Consider the following 16,854-nt stretch of genomic DNA (forward strand, 5'->3'; position numbering starts at 1 on the left):
ATTGTGTCTATTATACATGTACTTATTAAATAAATGTTTATTGATAACGTTTTTTAGATTTAGACAAAGGTTATACCACATTGCAAGATGAAGCAGTCAAGATATTTAACGTATTACAGGGGTCTGAGCAATTACCAGATCCAATGCCAGTGATACAGGTAGGAACATCAATGTCGTCATGTTATTAATAATAATATTATCTCCAGCATATACAGTATATATCATGTTAACTGTATATAAACACAATAGTGACAGAATAAATTCTAAACCGCTTGGTGATATACTGAAAATATATTATTAAGCCTATATCAACATCACCATAATCATCCGCAATATTATCAATATCATCAATTATATTATCATCAAAATTACAACACACAAGATAAATTATTAACATCACCATAATCATTAACAATGTTATCAATATTATCAATAATCTTATTTTAATCCTCATCATTAAAATAGATTAACATAATCATCAATTTCCTCATCAATAAAGTATTCATTTTTCATTCATTATCATCACAGGGTATTCTCCAAACATGTCAAGATCTAAAACCACTTCAAGATGAGGTATACTGCCAACTGGTGAAGCAGACCACATGGGTGAAGGATGCAGACAACCTGAACAATCTACGCAATTGGCAGATCCTCTGTTGCATGTGCTGCACGTTCATTCCATCCAGAAGCATCCTCAGATATGTCCGTTTCCACATCAAACGGTAAGAGCCAACTTAGCACAATGTTGTTTATACAAATGCTTAAGCATTAAGGTATTGAATATATACAGGGTTGTAGCAACCAGTACAGCCTGACCACTTTTCACAGAGGCCTTTGACAACCCAGTGGCTTGAACAAAGATTGTTTCCTTTCTTCTTACTTTCTTGTGTCTCACTGATATATTGGATATCTATATGAAATATATTGAAATAATCACAGAAAATTCTTAAAAAATCATAAATTTCAAATTAGTAGTAGTGTAAAATAAAACTTGTATTGATGATTTTTGTTTTGTTTTGTAGACAAGTAGAATTGTCACCCAAGACTCAAATGGCTGCATATGCCGGCTATGCACTTGAAGCTCTGAAAAGAACAAGAACTAGAGAATTTGTGCCTTCCAGAGATGAAATTATTGCAATATTGGTAAGAAAATTACATTATACTTTGTACCTAATAGTTGTGGTCCCTGCAAAGCTAAGGTTTCTCACTCAACAGACTTATTTCAAATAAGTTTTATCATAGAGTTGATTTTCGGTAGTATAATATAAAAAAAAAAATTTTCTTTTCTTTTCTAAATTTGACAACATACAGTACTATTTGAAATGCTTTTTTGTAGGGTCGACGAGATATGAATGCTACAGTGTTTTGTCACGGCGGAGGATCATGTCAAATATCAATCAACTCTTCAACTACAGCAGGGCAGGTAAGATGTATAAAGGTCAAAGGTGAGGGAGTTGAAACCGATGATAAAAATAAGCAATCTAATAAGCATATTAATCAGATACTTTAATTATGACTATAATTTTTATGTGTTTAAATTTTAAATGTAAATATGTATAATTATGTTTGTATGATGTAGTATGTTTAAGTGGATATTAGCCCTTGATGGCATTTGCAGCAATAAAGAAATTGAATTGAATTGAATTTAATAATAAACAATGTATTTTTTTAGGTTATTCATACGTTGGTAAAAGGTATGAATCTAGATTCATGTTACAATCGTTTTTCACTTTACGAGAAGAGCGGTCTTGTCGAAAAAGCAATAGACGATAGATCAGTTGTTGCAGACATACTAGCGAAATTTGAAAGGTTAGTATTTAGAAATAAACAATTTGAATAGCAATTGAGTTTGAATAAACATATAGGTTATAAACTTTAAAAAAAACATGGTGAAAAGTAACTCTGAGGCAACCACATCCAGTATATTTTTAATCAATCAACTTATTTCTTTTCCATCTTAGAAGCCAAACATGTGTCACAGAAAAAGGCTTATTGTTGCACTACAAAACCTTTTTTTTTTTTTCACTACAAAACTTGTTCCTAGTGGAAAAAATTCATGCAAATTGTTGATTTTTTTGTTTGTTGAAAACACTTTTATTCACCAATAAGAAGCCAGATTATTATAAATGTTGGTGCAAATGTTACATATTAAACAAGATATTTTAACATCCAAAGTTAAATTGTTAGATTTGTGTTTTTTAGCCTAAATGCACAAAATGATGATGGAAATAAAGATTCAAGGTATATCAGCATGTAATTTAATGCATCTTGGAAACAGATTTAAAAAATAACTAAAATTGAAAACTTATTGATAATTTTGTTACCATACTCGCATACATTAAAGGTATATTTTCCTCTTGAAAAAAATAGGCTAATTTAATGTCACAAAAATATTCATTTGAAATTTCTTTACCTGATAAAACCATAATTTAAAGGAAAAACTGGAAGCCAATTGTCTAAACTAACTTTTTATTTACTGTTATTTTTATAATATTTCTACAAAATGGGTTATTAAAGGATTTAAATTGTTTTTATTCATCTTTATTTTTCAAAAATCTTTGGAAACCTAAAAGTATCATTTTAATTTTGGTTCCTGTAATTAATATATTTTACAATAAGGTTTTATCAACGTACTAAAATTTCCAATGCTTTTTGTGCGAGTATGGCAATTTGTTTTATCCTAACCTTTTTATCCGACTAAATTTTTAAATGACAGGAAGTGGATTGTGTTTAATTAGCAGATAATTCATCATGGACTTGATAATAATCATCATTATAACATTATTGCCTTAAGATTGGTTTCATAATTAGAATAAAGACTGTAGTGTTTAGTGTGGGTCTAAATATCATTAACCCACCCTGCTGAACTTAATCACCAATCCCAGATATATCCTGCTTTAATATTCAATACCTCTACAGATATTACTATACATTAATGCACAGAACATAAAAATACTAGGGTGTATGCAAACTTGCTATTAATTAATTAATTAATTAACACAACGATTCAGATGCATTGTAGCATTGTAATTCAAACATATTCTACTGTTTTATTTGAACCACTTAAGATACATTTTTAATTGTCTCTTTTCAATAAAAGATGTTTAATCAGAGACTACTTTTATGGGCCACAGATAAACAGATTAAAATCAACTCGCCAATTTGGTTTTATTTATTTTTTTCAATTTTCTTTTGGTCTTTAAAATGCTTTTCAACATATCCATTCATTGTTTTAAATACACTCATTTTCAGGGCAGTGTTGTAATTGTTAATCCAATCCACATGAACGCTTACCTATTATCGTAGGTAGTTTGCAAAGCATGACATAATTATTAACATAATTTCCCATAATGCATCTTGTAAGCTACATTTTTCTGTAGATGAACCATTTTTTTCATCAGCTCCTGTGAATAGATAATAAATACAAAATAATAACTAGATGATGAAATAAAAAAAAAATAAATAACTAGGCCTAGGTGTGAAAATTTAAATTTAGCAATGTTTTGTTTGTGGGTTGCTGTGTTCCATTGAAAAACTACCAAAACTATCTAACATTTGATCATAGATATAATATAGGATACATAAATCTAATTACAGAGGATAAACCTATTATTATTATTATTTTTTTATTATAATTTATGTTCACTTTAGGTTTCGGGCTCGTGGTCTCAGTGACCGAGGAAAACCTTGGCAGCTATTCTTCAAACTTTTCTGTTTTCTCGATACTCAGAGTGTCAAGCCAGATAGCATTGAATACAGTTTTCTTTTTGAGCAGGTAAAAAATACATTGTTATATTTTCTTTTCTTATCTGCCAAAATTATATTTAAATCTTTACATTTGTGTACAAAACAAAAACAAAATTCCCGAACTCTTCTTTAAGCTTGGATGATTCAGAAATTGTCATTGTTGACTAAACATTAAATGCCTATATCAACATTCATTGCAGTAGTTGAGTGGTTATGACACTTGACTAACATATAGAAAGACCTGGGTTCAATTCCGATTAGAATAACTCCTAGTCCACTCAGCTGAATATCTGGTTGAAAAATTTGGCACAGTTCCCTTACGTTCAGAATGAATACGTGACTCTACCATCAGTATTATTATTTTGTTCAATTTGTTAAAAATAAGCATGTGTTTGCTATGTACATGATATGTTGTTTTTGTTGTATACAAATATGGTATTCACCCAATGTTCAAACACTTTCAGTTTCAATAATTTTAGGTAACTGAGTTTGATCTTGTGTATACAATTTTTGTATGAGCAGCCGAGTGGTTAGGACACCTGACTGTCATACAAAGAGACCAGGGGTTCAATTCTTGACAACTCCCAGTCCACTCAGCTGTAAATGAGTACCTGGTTGAAAATACTAGAATGAATACAGAACTCACCTTTACCTTTACTTTTTCAGGCGCATGAGGAGGTAATCAGAGGTAAATTCCCAGCCACAGATGAACAACTCATACACCTATCAGCTCTCAGAATGCAGTTTGACAAAGGAGACTATGTTCACGGTGACTGGATGTAAGTTATTATTGTTTAAATAGGTTTGCATGTCGAGGAAATTAATGCTTGCAGTACATCATTTGATTCCTAAAATACAATCACTACCTTGAAATTATTCTTTTTTCCAAACCGATAATTAGTAAAAACTAACCTTGACAGTTTCGCTGTCCTGATCGGACAGCTTCTTCAGAAATAAAAACAGAAACTGTCAAGGTTAGTTTTTACTAATTATTGGTTTGGAAAAAAGAATAATTTCAATATACGTATACCTACAAACCAGATGAACATTTTCAATCAATCACTACCTTGATTAATCACTATTATATCAGGAAAGTTGAACAAAGTTTAACCTTGTCTGCAACAAATCTTAACCACTGGCCAATCAAAACACTGAGTTTATCAGTGGAATATTTAGGATGTTGCACAATCCTTCAATGTGTTCTGCGCAGCCAGTGCAAGGAAAATCTACAAGGGTTTCCATGTAATTGCCACCAAATATCACCTGACTACATCTATCACTGTCACGCAGATGCAATATAGCGATTATTACATTCAGAAAACAGGTTAATATAATGCAAATAATCTATTATAGAAGAAGTCAGTAGATATAATGTGTATTGTACATGAATAATAATGTTTGTTTTATTATTACAAGAAGTAAACAGTATGTTTTGTTTTTTTTAGAAATGACTTAACTGAAGTATACCCAGTAGACAGGTTAAAAGTTAAACCCAAGGAGGATAATGATTTTGGTTTCCAACAAAGAGATCGAAAAGACACATTTATTTCGGTAATAATATGGTACTAGTTTGCACAGTTTGGCATCTATAATTTTAAAAACACATAATGTAATGTATTGTACTGAGTGTTGAGTTCTTATCGCAGCATTCCAACAAATGGATCATTGCTCATTGCACTGTGGATGTTACACTTTTCAAATACATGGTTTTCTTCTAATAAGGATAACCTAATGACATTGCAGGCACTCTCTCATTTGTCCACAACTGGGTGAGCTAGAGCACAGCAGGATAACCTTTGAAAGATGTACTAGGTTCTTTAAAGTGCACATTTCGTACAAAGTGTGAATGAATTTGAAGAACTTGTACTGTGCTGTCAATCTCTTATTGTTATATTGTTTTTAATAGGGCACTTTAAGAGGAATTGGTGAGAAGACATTAAAACGTTTGCAGAAGTCTGCTTCTGATGATAACATCTTGGAGTCTGTTTACAGGGACGACGTATCTGCAACTATTACAGCAATTATAGATAAATGGAGAACATTAAAGGTACTTTTTTGGTAAAACTTACCTATAATACATATTGTAATCATTACAAATATTATTCTTTATCCATTCTTTATCTGCATTATCATCACAATCATTCGTTTGTCTATCAGGGTACAAGTGCTGAACGCGCCCAGAATATCTACATGAGTTTTATGCGATCTTGGAAGTACTTTGGCTCTCGATTGTTTGAGGTTGAATGTCATGACGGCCGACAGGCGTATCCAAAGAGTATCTGGTTATCAGTGAATAAAAGCATGGTAGCAGTGCATAAGATTAATGATCCTAACCCATTAGATGAGTTCCCATATGAAAAGTAAGTGATAACTAGTTTATTGCAGTCAAATCTCCCAATACTGTGAAATGTCTGAAACCTGGAATCTTTCCCCAAAATCAGAAGTTTCTTGAGGTCTAAGAGGTCCCAAATTCCTTACAAACACATTCAGATTACCAGACATATAATTAGCCCAGCCAAAGGTATTAGGAGAGTTAACTTTGATTGACTGTGATTTTTGGAGGAAGGTAACAGCTGTGGTGATGGCAACTATCATAATGATTTTGATAGAGTGATAATGAGGTTGATGATATAAACTTCGTTTTAAGCTCACCTGCTATGCTTAAATAATGCATGTCTGGTCTTTTGCCATCATTTCTAAATTTCTTTACTGGTATTTTACATAATTTTTAGAATTCTGTCATTTGGTGCACCAATTCCAAATGAATACAAAATTATTGTTGAAGGAAGGAGGTCAGAGTTGACGTTTGACACAACTGAAGTAAGTGTTTTTAGTTTTTAAAACTTTGATAGCTATGTTTTTCATTATACTGTATACATTTTTTTTGTGAAAAATTTTTATGAGGTCCCTTTTTTAAAATTATGCAAACAAACTTGCTTTACAGGTTTTTGAAATAGCCAAACTCATGAAAGCCTACATCAATGAAATAGTTAAAAAGAGGAATATGATTCCAGCATAGAAAAAGAAGTTACACCAGTTTAGAGATTGCAGCAATTACACCAGCCTAGAAATAGTAAGAAAATCAGCCTAGGTAGCAGTAACACCAACTGAAAGACACATGATCCAGTAATATTAGTACTGATGTTCCAGAAACACCAGCCTAGAAGTAGCAGCTGTACTAGCCTAGAGATAGAAGAAACAACAGTTTAAAGACTGCAATAATGCCAGCCAGTGACAGCCTAGAAAGTACAGTAACACGAGCCTAGTGTGCAGGGATGGTCACTGGTAAAATCACCAGAGATGCAGAATTAGTACCTGCTTATAGATCATGATGACATCACCTTATAGTTTTTTCAGTTTCAAGGTGTAAGCAAACTTAAAACTTTGCTGTCTTAACTCTACTGTATGCAGTGAAGTAACATAGTTTAATTGTGTTATAATACAATACACTGCAGCCTACAATAAGGTGGTTTTAACTTTTACTAATTTATACTAACAATTATATAGACTATGTTCATATTAGTTGATTTGGGTTTATCAGAATTTTGAGTGGTCACCTGTGAGTAGATCGTTGTAATTTATTCCTTTAATACAAAGTTGTAAAAACAGTATATAAATAGCGATGACATCATGACAACCAGGGGTAGAGCTAATCAATGGGTTTATGGTAAAATCACTTTAGCAACTGTTGATGTATCAGACATCAAACCACTCTGGGCATAGTCATAATGCCACTAGTGTAAAGGAAGCAGCCCATCTGTTTTGGTGATGGTACAAATTTGATATGTGGGACCAGCCAAATGTAAGGGTACTGCTGCATTATGGGATCATCTATTCTGTAGTTATGGCATAAAATGTGATGCCGGCCACCCAAGTATTAATGATGACGTGTTATTTAGTGGTGCCATCCAGAACCACCCAAAAGATAGTGTAATCATACCATCTAAGTGGCATTAATGAAGGCTATTATTTTCAACTGCTATTTTAAACTGAATACAAAATGGCCATCATCACCAAATATCCACTTTAGTATTGGACAATTTTATCTAGAAAACAAATGAGTTAATTATGGCACACTGGAAGTACACATGATGCCAATACAGGTTGCTTGTTCGAGTCCCTACCATCTATATAAAATTCTCATTTAATTGAATAAAAATATTTAATATTATTTCAATTGATAGATTAAAATTGTACTATTTTATTAATTATTGTATTTTCCCAAAGTGTTGCGTAGATCTTCCTTGTGTAGGCTTTAGTAAGATATGTACAGACATGATTTATTAGCTAAGATGTTCGATGATAATATAGAAAGAAATAAGATTTCTATGACGTTGTGGTGCCTTTTTATAAAGATTTAGTTATTATTATGTAAGTTTAAATTTGTTTGTACACATAGCATCTTCATAAATACAGTAAGTTATCTTAATGTTTGATCTGTTCACACGGTAAATACAAACTGAAGAATAGTGCTGTACCAAATAATTTGCATTGTTAATCTTTTTGTATTATTATTGTTAATCATTTATTTGTTTATAAATTACATTTACATAAACATTTATTTTAAAATTTTATATTTTATTTATCTCCAAGTTCGAATTATTACACAATCCTAATTCATAGAAATGTATTATTTTTATATATTGCATATTATCATTGGACAGAATTCAGAATATTTCTATTTTTGTGTGTATACATTACATTTACGTAAACCTTTATTTAAAATTTTATATTTTATTTATCTCCTCGTTAGAATGATTACAAAATCCTAAACATTTATTATTTTGATGATATATTGCATAGTTTCATTGTTTAAATAAACAAGTCATGTTTATTTATAGTAGTATCAAACACTAATTTATTGAGGCCTACAAAAACCTGTGAATTATATGTAGTAAAGATATAGTGAATGTGTTATATATGGTAAAGGTGAAAGAAAGGTTTAAAATGTTTATTTTTAAACTATGGGTTTTGAAAAGTTTATAGACATAATATGCTATTCTTCTCAAGTTTATACTTAACCAAAAAAATATATACTAATTCCTTTACATTTTGTAAATTCAATATTGTGAAAAATATAAGTGATGTGATATATATGTGAAAGTAATTGCAAAGGTATACAAGTTATATAAAATGTTTACGTAGGCCTAAAGGTAAAATTTAAATTGGAAATATTGAACTTACTGAATCAACAAGAGAATACCCAGATTTTTTTTTGTAGCTAAAATTCTCGATGCTTTTGCGTCTTACCCCGGATCTTGAATGTCTCACATTGTGGGTCCTGACGTGTCGCGAAAATACATATTTTACCTTAATCTTATATTTTATATAAATATTGGCTGATTTCGTGATTATATTACAAACATTTTTCGAGTGGAAGTGAGTGCATTTTTGCTTCATATATAAAGAAATATTTCTGTTCCTCACGTGTCACACGCGTGTCTTACCCGTGGTTAGAATATCGGCAATATCATTCAATTGAAATTCATTATACTTTTTCTACTATAAAGAAAATTGTTGAGCGTTTCCGAAAGTCAGATTATGACAATGTCAGCGTATTTTAGGAAATAGTTAAGGTTGCCTGTTTCGAGCGGTGCTTAATTACATTTCAACGAGCGAGGACAAAAATGCTAAAATAACACAAATATAAACTAAACTAATTTTAGTTATTGTATATGTTATCCACTTGCCACGAATAATGCTGTTGTAAAATAGAAAAGTTCATCAAGAAATGTTTCAAGATATAGGCCTAGCAATTAGCATGATAATTAAATTATAATATACTCCAACGTTAAACTTTTAAACCGTTATTTTCAAAACATTTTTTCCTAAAAATCACACGAATATATAATGTACAAGATATATCTTTGCTAATGTGTAAATCTTGTACATATAAGTAAATCTTCTATTTGGTAACCGATTTGTTACCATATCCGATATTTTTTTTTACAGTTTTAATGCCATCCAATCAGGTATTAGTAACGTATTAATTAGCTTTAATAATTACTAATTTTGATTTAATTTAGAGTTTTACTTCTCTGACTGATAAGAATGATTTTATACACTTGCTTACATAAATTATTTGGTTAAAATATTAAGATTTTATAATAAAATTAAGCTTATTATAAAATTGTTCAATGAGTGATAGTTATAAAAGAAGAGATAATTTTGTAAATATTTCATATTTTTTGTAAAAAAAAAACTTAAACGAAACTAACATAGTTTAAGTATTTGTCAAAGTATAGATGTTAGGATTATAAAGAGTCATGCGCAAACAAATTACAATGATAACGCTATAAATTGCATAATATAATATTCTTTCTTCTGTTATGCGTTTTACTATGAACGTGTTGCATCATTTTCGTTATGCAGGCGCCGACAGAACTACCTCCGCCGCTTTAGTACGACTTTAAAATCAAACTGTTGGTTCGTTTTACCATATTTACATTTGTTTTGATTGTACTGCCGACCTAGTACATTTACTATTAAATGAAATATCAATTGAAATGGTTGTTATTATTCTGATTAATGGATAGTAATGTTGCATTTTATGATAACATGTATTAGTACCGGTAGTATACGACACTGGTTTCAACTGGTCAAATCTACCTGAAGGACAATACACTTAGTTATCTGCAATCAATTGCAGATATGGCTTCAACTTACCAAGCCTAACTGGAATTAAAAAATAATCTAGTTTTAACTTTATTTTTGTCTGTGTCACCAGACCATAAAATCATAATAAACTGTTTTAAATTTACTTTCCACCTACAAATCCTTATAATAAATCCTAATAAATTAATAAAATAATATATTTCCGGACAATGTAGTAATATAAATTAACATTAAAATGAATTATTATTAATAGCAGAGGAATTTGGTAGTATTAAGAGGCAGGTCCATCCATCCATTTAACCTTTCTTTGGGGCAAAATAAACAAGTATCGCAACATTATTTTAAGTCCTATTTAAATATATATATATATATATATATATATATATATTACGCTCCTACTTTCTGCTATATACATATATAGTATGTTGTTTTGTAGAGCACTCTTCAGTTCGAAACGGTGCATTTTTGTTGTGAATACTATTAGCATTTTGCAAAGCACGCTCGTTGAGCTTGTGCACTCTTTGTGTTCATAATTAGTGTACTATGTCCCGCATACCTGGCTCAGCCTATATATTGTGCCAGTTCTGCGGTACATTTCATTTCGAAACCTGAGCTGCACTGACGAGATCTAATAAGATCGAAACAGTACTGTCTGCAGATTGGGTGTATATATATATATATATATATATATATTGTTTGTTTTTTTTTGTTTCGGTTGATTTTGCATTACATTTGATAATTTTCAGTTTTGTAAACCACTGTCAATGTTTATAATAAATTACGAAAATTATTAGATTTTTTTTTTAATTTTCTTTTAATTTTGTTAATTAAATTTTGCAGAAACTCTGGAAGAAAGGTAGGCCTATATCGGAAAGTCATGCCTATATCGGAAAGTCGAATTTAGTAATATTGGTTGTGTATTGAAGATAATTTAATTTTGCGGGAAAGGACAGAATTGAAGTACCCGCTGATACGTAAATATGATTTATAATTATTTTGGTAACAAAAGAACAAAAGCAAAATATAACGAGATTAAGCCTTATAAAAGACCAAGGTTCTTTAAGCCTGGTTTCACCTGAACAAAAGAGCTTTTTTAAAAAGATGACAAAAGAGTATAATACATAAATAAAACTTCAAATTTGGTTAAAAGCATGGAACAATTAAATTCCTTTGAACTGGTCAACCGTACATCAGAAACACGTAAAAATAATAGATATGAACCTATTGAGCGAACCTTCAAAATAGAAACAAAAATGCATTAATATGATATTTACTGCGATATTGGTGATTTAACATCACTACAGTCTCACAAATATTTATTTTTAAAACATATGCAGTGTTTCTGGGATGCACGGTTTTTTAGGAATCGGGCATTATCTGAGGTCAAAGGTCAATTGACCTCAAATCTTAAAGGTTGTAATACCAAGTTTTATGCCTCTAACCAAATTTGAAGTATGTTGGGTCACTGACTCTGTCTACACTATCAAACGAGTTTGACAAAAAAAGTGTGATGTGCCTAATTATAGCAGTGATGTGCTTAAATATGGTAGTGATAATGACATCATCATATCCATATATGGGCACATCACACTTTTTTTGTCACATAAAGTTTGATGGTGTAGACAGAGCTTATGGAGCCCCACTATACACATTTAAGTAAAAGATAAGAACAGAAAAGTAGTAGTAATCAATACAAATATTTTAAAAATGTACTTTTTTAAAAGAGGTCAAAAGAGTATAATACATGAATAAAATCAAAAGAAAAAAAAGCACGGGCTGATGGGTAGCTAAATAACAACTCGAATGGTGATAAATATTGATTCAGTTTTACTTTGTTACTATTTCTCATTGTTTTGTAGACATATGGAAATTTTCTGTACTATTCTTTCTTTCCGTATTTTCTTGTCTCGCGTTTCTCTAAAGTGTGTAAATCAAACGTTTCATACTCTACACTCAATACAAATAAAAGGAGGTGAGCCTACTTCACTTAATAATCTAAAACCTGATTCAGATACAGATTAAGAACCAGGATGGTACCATTTATCAGACCCATCACAATCAATAAATTCATCCTTTCCTATGTGCGCATGTTCTAACGTACGTGCGGTTGACGTTTGTTGTGCGGATAACTAACTTTTCATAATTCAGCTGACGAAATAGTCATAATAATGATAACCATAACAATAAACATAGTACTGTGATTTTTACATAATTATTATTACTGTATAAAGACAGTGATTATTTACAATAATAATACACATTTTGGGAACACGCCGAAAGTAGTTTATATCAGCTGCTTCTTTTACTGATTTTTTTCGAGAGCTTCTCAAACTTCTCTTTTTCAAAAGGCCTTGATTTTGACACCACCGACGTCTTTATAGTGATTATTTACAAGTACATCTTATTAAAGATGATAAATAACAAGAACATTATTATAATAATTTAGAAAAGTAATGATGAAGCACAAGTAATACCGAATAATAAAATACTAAATCAATATTGTTTCATTTTATTCCATCATTTTATGAATATTTAAGGATTTCGACTTACCGATTTCTTACAAGAATAATGAAAAACGAAAACAGAATGTTAATTTGTATAGGGCTATATAAATATTTGTTGATGGATTCAAACATGTACTACAAATGGAGAGAAGCATTATATACCAATAGATTTTGGTCCTCTCTCCTTCATCTTTTTTTGTCGTCAAATGTATTATACCATATGGACAATTGTCTGAAATAAAAGTTGAATTGAATTGGTCTAAGTTACCATGGGTGCTATAATAAGCAATACAAAATGATAAACAATGTGCAAAGGATGATAATAAATTTTAAAAAAACATTTTGATCGGGTGCACTGATTAGGTTCGATTTTTTATCGTCATTTATTATTCTAGAAATGTTTTCTTTTATGTTTAACTGGGCGTATAGGTATGGTTAGGCTAGAAACAGGGACTCTAATATGTCTGTATTTATTTTTGAATCCATCAGTTTCATAAAAACAGTAGCATCTTTAATAAGATTTGCACAAAATTGATTTTCTCTTGGTGTTAAGTATTGACGGATTTGTGGGCTGCGAAGTAGACCGTCACTATATCCACCAATGCACTTCTCCGTTGTTTCTTTCTTCAACTCTATAAAATGTTCCAGATCGGCCGAAAACGAATCGCCGTATTCCGATACTTTTCTCCAAAATGTTTGATTAAAATAATTGTATAAAGTGACGTCTGCGCTATTCCAAGCTCGAATCTTTTCTCTTAGTTGTCTACTCATCATGGTTCTTTTATTTCTTATCTTCTTTGAAATGTAAAGCATATCTTTGAATTGCCAACATAATAATTTTCTTAATAGTATTAAAGATTCGTCAAAATATTCATTCATCAACACCAAGTCGAATTCGAATTCTAGTTGTTTTAATTTATACTGAATAAATGATTTATCTGCATACCTTGATTTTGGCAAAGCAAGTAGCCTGAATTGATCGTTCTGGGTTTTCAAGGATTGTTTAAAACCAGGCGTACGCATATATTTATTCGGGACACGCATGAACTCTTCTATTGGATTTTCAAAGTGTTCAATGTTTAGTTCTTTAGCCATTTCAAAGAAAACAAACGAAGATTCGAATTGTGCTGAAGGCTCTCGAAGTATTGTAATATAAATTGCGTTTCCAAACACAAAGTTCATCTCTGGCTTATTGTATATTGTGTGACTAGCTAATATTTTTAGATTGCTTTGGCTTTTCATCATGTCTCTGTTGAACGCTATACGATTCGTTGTTGATTTATACCTTGGCATTTTTAGGTTCCATTTGTAAGCATACCGTGCGAGTATTGAAGAGACCGTTGAACCTCCAGTTTTGTGAGTCTTTAAAAATACAATTCTTGTCGCTGGAGAACACTGTTTATTTGTCGTATTTGAAGAAAGTATGGGCCTAGATGGCAATATGGGCTGGAAAATATACGAAAACAGGGTAAAATACACAGTTATAAATGATAATTGAATTGAATTGAATCCAATATGTTATATATTTTTAGTTGCGTGGAAGCGACTCTATAGTTCACTATGTCGGTCGGTCGGTCTGTCTGTCTGTCTGTCTGTCTGTCGGTCTGTCTGTCGGTCTGTCTGTCGGTCTGTCTGTCTGTCTGTCTGTCTGTCGGTCCGGTATCACTATGCGTTTTATCGCTTTCTGACCTTATCTTGATATCAGTTTAATCTAGCTAGGTCAATTTTTCACAGTATATTCCTTATGGCCAGGAATCAATGTGGTTATGTTTTCACGGTGCGCAATAAAAAATTACGCGGTCTACGCACGATTTAACGAAATCACGTTTGTAATCATATCTTCACAATCATGAATCACAATTAAATAAAATTTGGTACTCATAAATTTCAGGGCATAAATCATCATATGGCAATACAATTACGTGCGTAGCGCATGTAACGCATGCGCAAGCGCGCTTAACATTTTCAAAATTTATTTTCGATGAAATAAGAGTACATTTCAGGCAATTTTAAGCGTTTACAAAATTGCCATGAGTGCGCATATTTTTGCGCGCGCACTGCGCGTTAAATGTTATTGCGCACTCTTTTTGCCCGATTTCTGTTTTCTTGACTTACTTTTCAACTCGAAATTACGTTATACGAGCACGTCGAAAGTGACAGGCTACGCACGTGTAAATTTTAAAAAAATAAATGTTTTTAAACATTTCAACATTTTTAAACATGTTCAGTAATTTCGGTCAGTATAGTTCACTATGTCGGTCGGTCGGTCTCTCTGTCTGTCTGTCTGTCGGTCTGTCTGTCGGTCTGTCGGTCTGTCTGTCGGTCCGGTATCACTATGCATTGTAGCACGCGACTTAATGGCTGTTGGCCTTGTTTATAGAGAGAGAGGTAGGCCTACAAAGGAGAGGGAAGAGAGAACCTATTATATTGTTGATTCGTCTATTTGTTTTTTAAATATTTTTATATAGTTTATTTTATATCATTGTTGTTACTTTGGGAGTACGGAACCTGAACTTTTGTTATAGTGATTAGGTTCACTTTTAGGTTCCTGCCTACTCCCTTAGTTTCTGTGTTTTGTTTGTTTGTAACTGGTTTTTGGCAATAAATAATAATAATAATAATAATATTGTATACTGTCGTAAAAGTAATCATTCATTATACCACAAAGTGGTAAACCATGCTTAGTAAAGTCCATTGTATTGTATACAAAATTGATAATACAGGCTTGTTTGATAATATAAAGTTTGCTGTACACCATTAATTTTGATCCAAATTTATTTAAACCAGATTTAATTTTTCTTAATTCGATTCAATTAAGAACAATATGACAATATAAACAATAATAACCGTTTGTAAATGTTGAAGCATGATTATATTTTTATCATTGCGCTTATATTATGATAGCGTACCGTATTCTTTTTTCTAAAATACTATAGCCCTTAACAGTACACAAATAACCTAACTTACAACCATACAACCATAATGTAATGTACAACGTACCTTTTTGCTGTCATTTATAACGCTGTAACTGTACATAAATGAAGCTATTATTAAAAAAACGATGATTAGACTCCCTCCTGTCATAAATACCCGTGTCATCTTTAACAGACTTCTTTCAGCCACAGAGCACATAATACACCGTGATTATGACGGATTGACGGATTGTAGGCCTATCATTATACGCTTTGCTAGGGTTACTACTACTAGTCAATAGAGGACGCACTACATTCAGTTTTGTTGAAGACACTTCTACGACATTTATTCCGATTAGGACTACTGTATCTTTTTTATTGAGGAGATAAGATGTCGTGGGTCCAACTCTGTATTTAAAGTGCAGAGAAAGTACTCAATATATTAATCCTGGTCAGAATAAAGGCAAAGTTACCGTATCGTGAATTGTTATTGAATAATAAATCGAATGGAATGGCTCATTCCACATACAAAGTTCATTAATTCAAGAAAGCTACCCATGATCTTCAATGAACAAGTATTCCATGGAGTAGGAGTTTCACCACAGTTAAAAGAAGAATTAGAATATCTCTTCGTTCGGTAATTGGTTGATTAACAGGAAAGCAACTGAATGAACTCTCTCACTCTCGCAACATGTATCTAACTCACCTAACGTGATGCTTACTTTAAGTGAAATAACGAGTATTACTCGTTTAAGCTGCCTCCTCTAATAGTAATAGATTTTGCGTTTTGGATGTAAAGAATTCCCGGTGTGTTTATGATACGTGTATCAAAGAAAAGAGCTCTCACTAAAGGTAACCCAAGATTTACACAACTTAAGGACGACCTCGTGTAAAATTTGGCAAGAAGAATTTTTAAAGTTTTAAAAAAATGGAGTTACGAACATTTTCAAAACCATGTCACCTCTTCTGCTTATATCTTAGAGAAGATAGACCCAATATAGAAAGCATTTCCTTTGCAAAAAAGGTTTAGTATCTGGCTCTAAATAACCTTCGTTCGCCATGCGTTAATCATGATT

At 31.5% G+C, this 16,854-nt stretch overlaps 2 protein-coding genes across 10 annotated transcripts in view; one reads left to right on the forward strand and one right to left on the reverse strand.

The window, feature by feature from the left end:
* LOC140054739 (unconventional myosin-X-like) overlaps window positions 1–10,504 on the forward strand; it is a 101,786-nt gene extending 91,282 nt beyond the window's left edge. For 7 of the 9 annotated variants that reach the window (XM_072099818.1, XM_072099849.1, XM_072099864.1 and 4 more), the window contains 13 exons: window positions 58–158; window positions 529–722; window positions 1,023–1,143; window positions 1,337–1,423; window positions 1,673–1,809; window positions 2,203–2,241; window positions 3,652–3,775; window positions 4,414–4,526; window positions 5,193–5,298; window positions 5,654–5,794; window positions 5,905–6,107; window positions 6,480–6,567; window positions 6,692–10,504. In XM_072099818.1, coding sequence (XP_071955919.1) covers window positions 58–158; window positions 529–722; window positions 1,023–1,143; window positions 1,337–1,423; window positions 1,673–1,809; window positions 2,203–2,241; window positions 3,652–3,775; window positions 4,414–4,526; window positions 5,193–5,298; window positions 5,654–5,794; window positions 5,905–6,107; window positions 6,480–6,567; window positions 6,692–6,766 — 1,529 coding nt within the window. In that variant the 3' untranslated portion in view covers window positions 6,767–10,504. The remainder of the gene's footprint in view (window positions 1–57; window positions 159–528; window positions 723–1,022; window positions 1,144–1,336; window positions 1,424–1,672; window positions 1,810–2,202; window positions 2,242–3,651; window positions 3,776–4,413; window positions 4,527–5,192; window positions 5,299–5,653; window positions 5,795–5,904; window positions 6,108–6,479; window positions 6,568–6,691) is intronic. The other 2 variants (XM_072099826.1, XM_072099880.1) reach the window with 1 other exon arrangement.
* A 2,641-nt stretch (window positions 10,505–13,145) lies between these two features.
* Window positions 13,146–15,981, reverse strand: LOC140046113 (galactosylceramide sulfotransferase-like). The gene is made up of 2 exons (XM_072090645.1): window positions 15,867–15,981; window positions 13,146–14,312 (listed from the first exon to the last, which is right to left on the reverse strand). The coding sequence occupies exons 1-2, from the start codon at window positions 15,963–15,965 to the stop codon at window positions 13,302–13,304; spliced, it is 1,110 nt and encodes a 369-aa protein (XP_071946746.1). The 5' UTR covers window positions 15,966–15,981; the 3' UTR covers window positions 13,146–13,301.
* Window positions 15,982–16,854: the final 873 nt, after the last annotated feature.

This window comes from Antedon mediterranea, chromosome 1, assembly GCF_964355755.1.
Source record: "Antedon mediterranea chromosome 1, ecAntMedi1.1, whole genome shotgun sequence".
NCBI classification, from domain to species: domain Eukaryota; kingdom Metazoa; phylum Echinodermata; class Crinoidea; order Comatulida; family Antedonidae; genus Antedon; species Antedon mediterranea.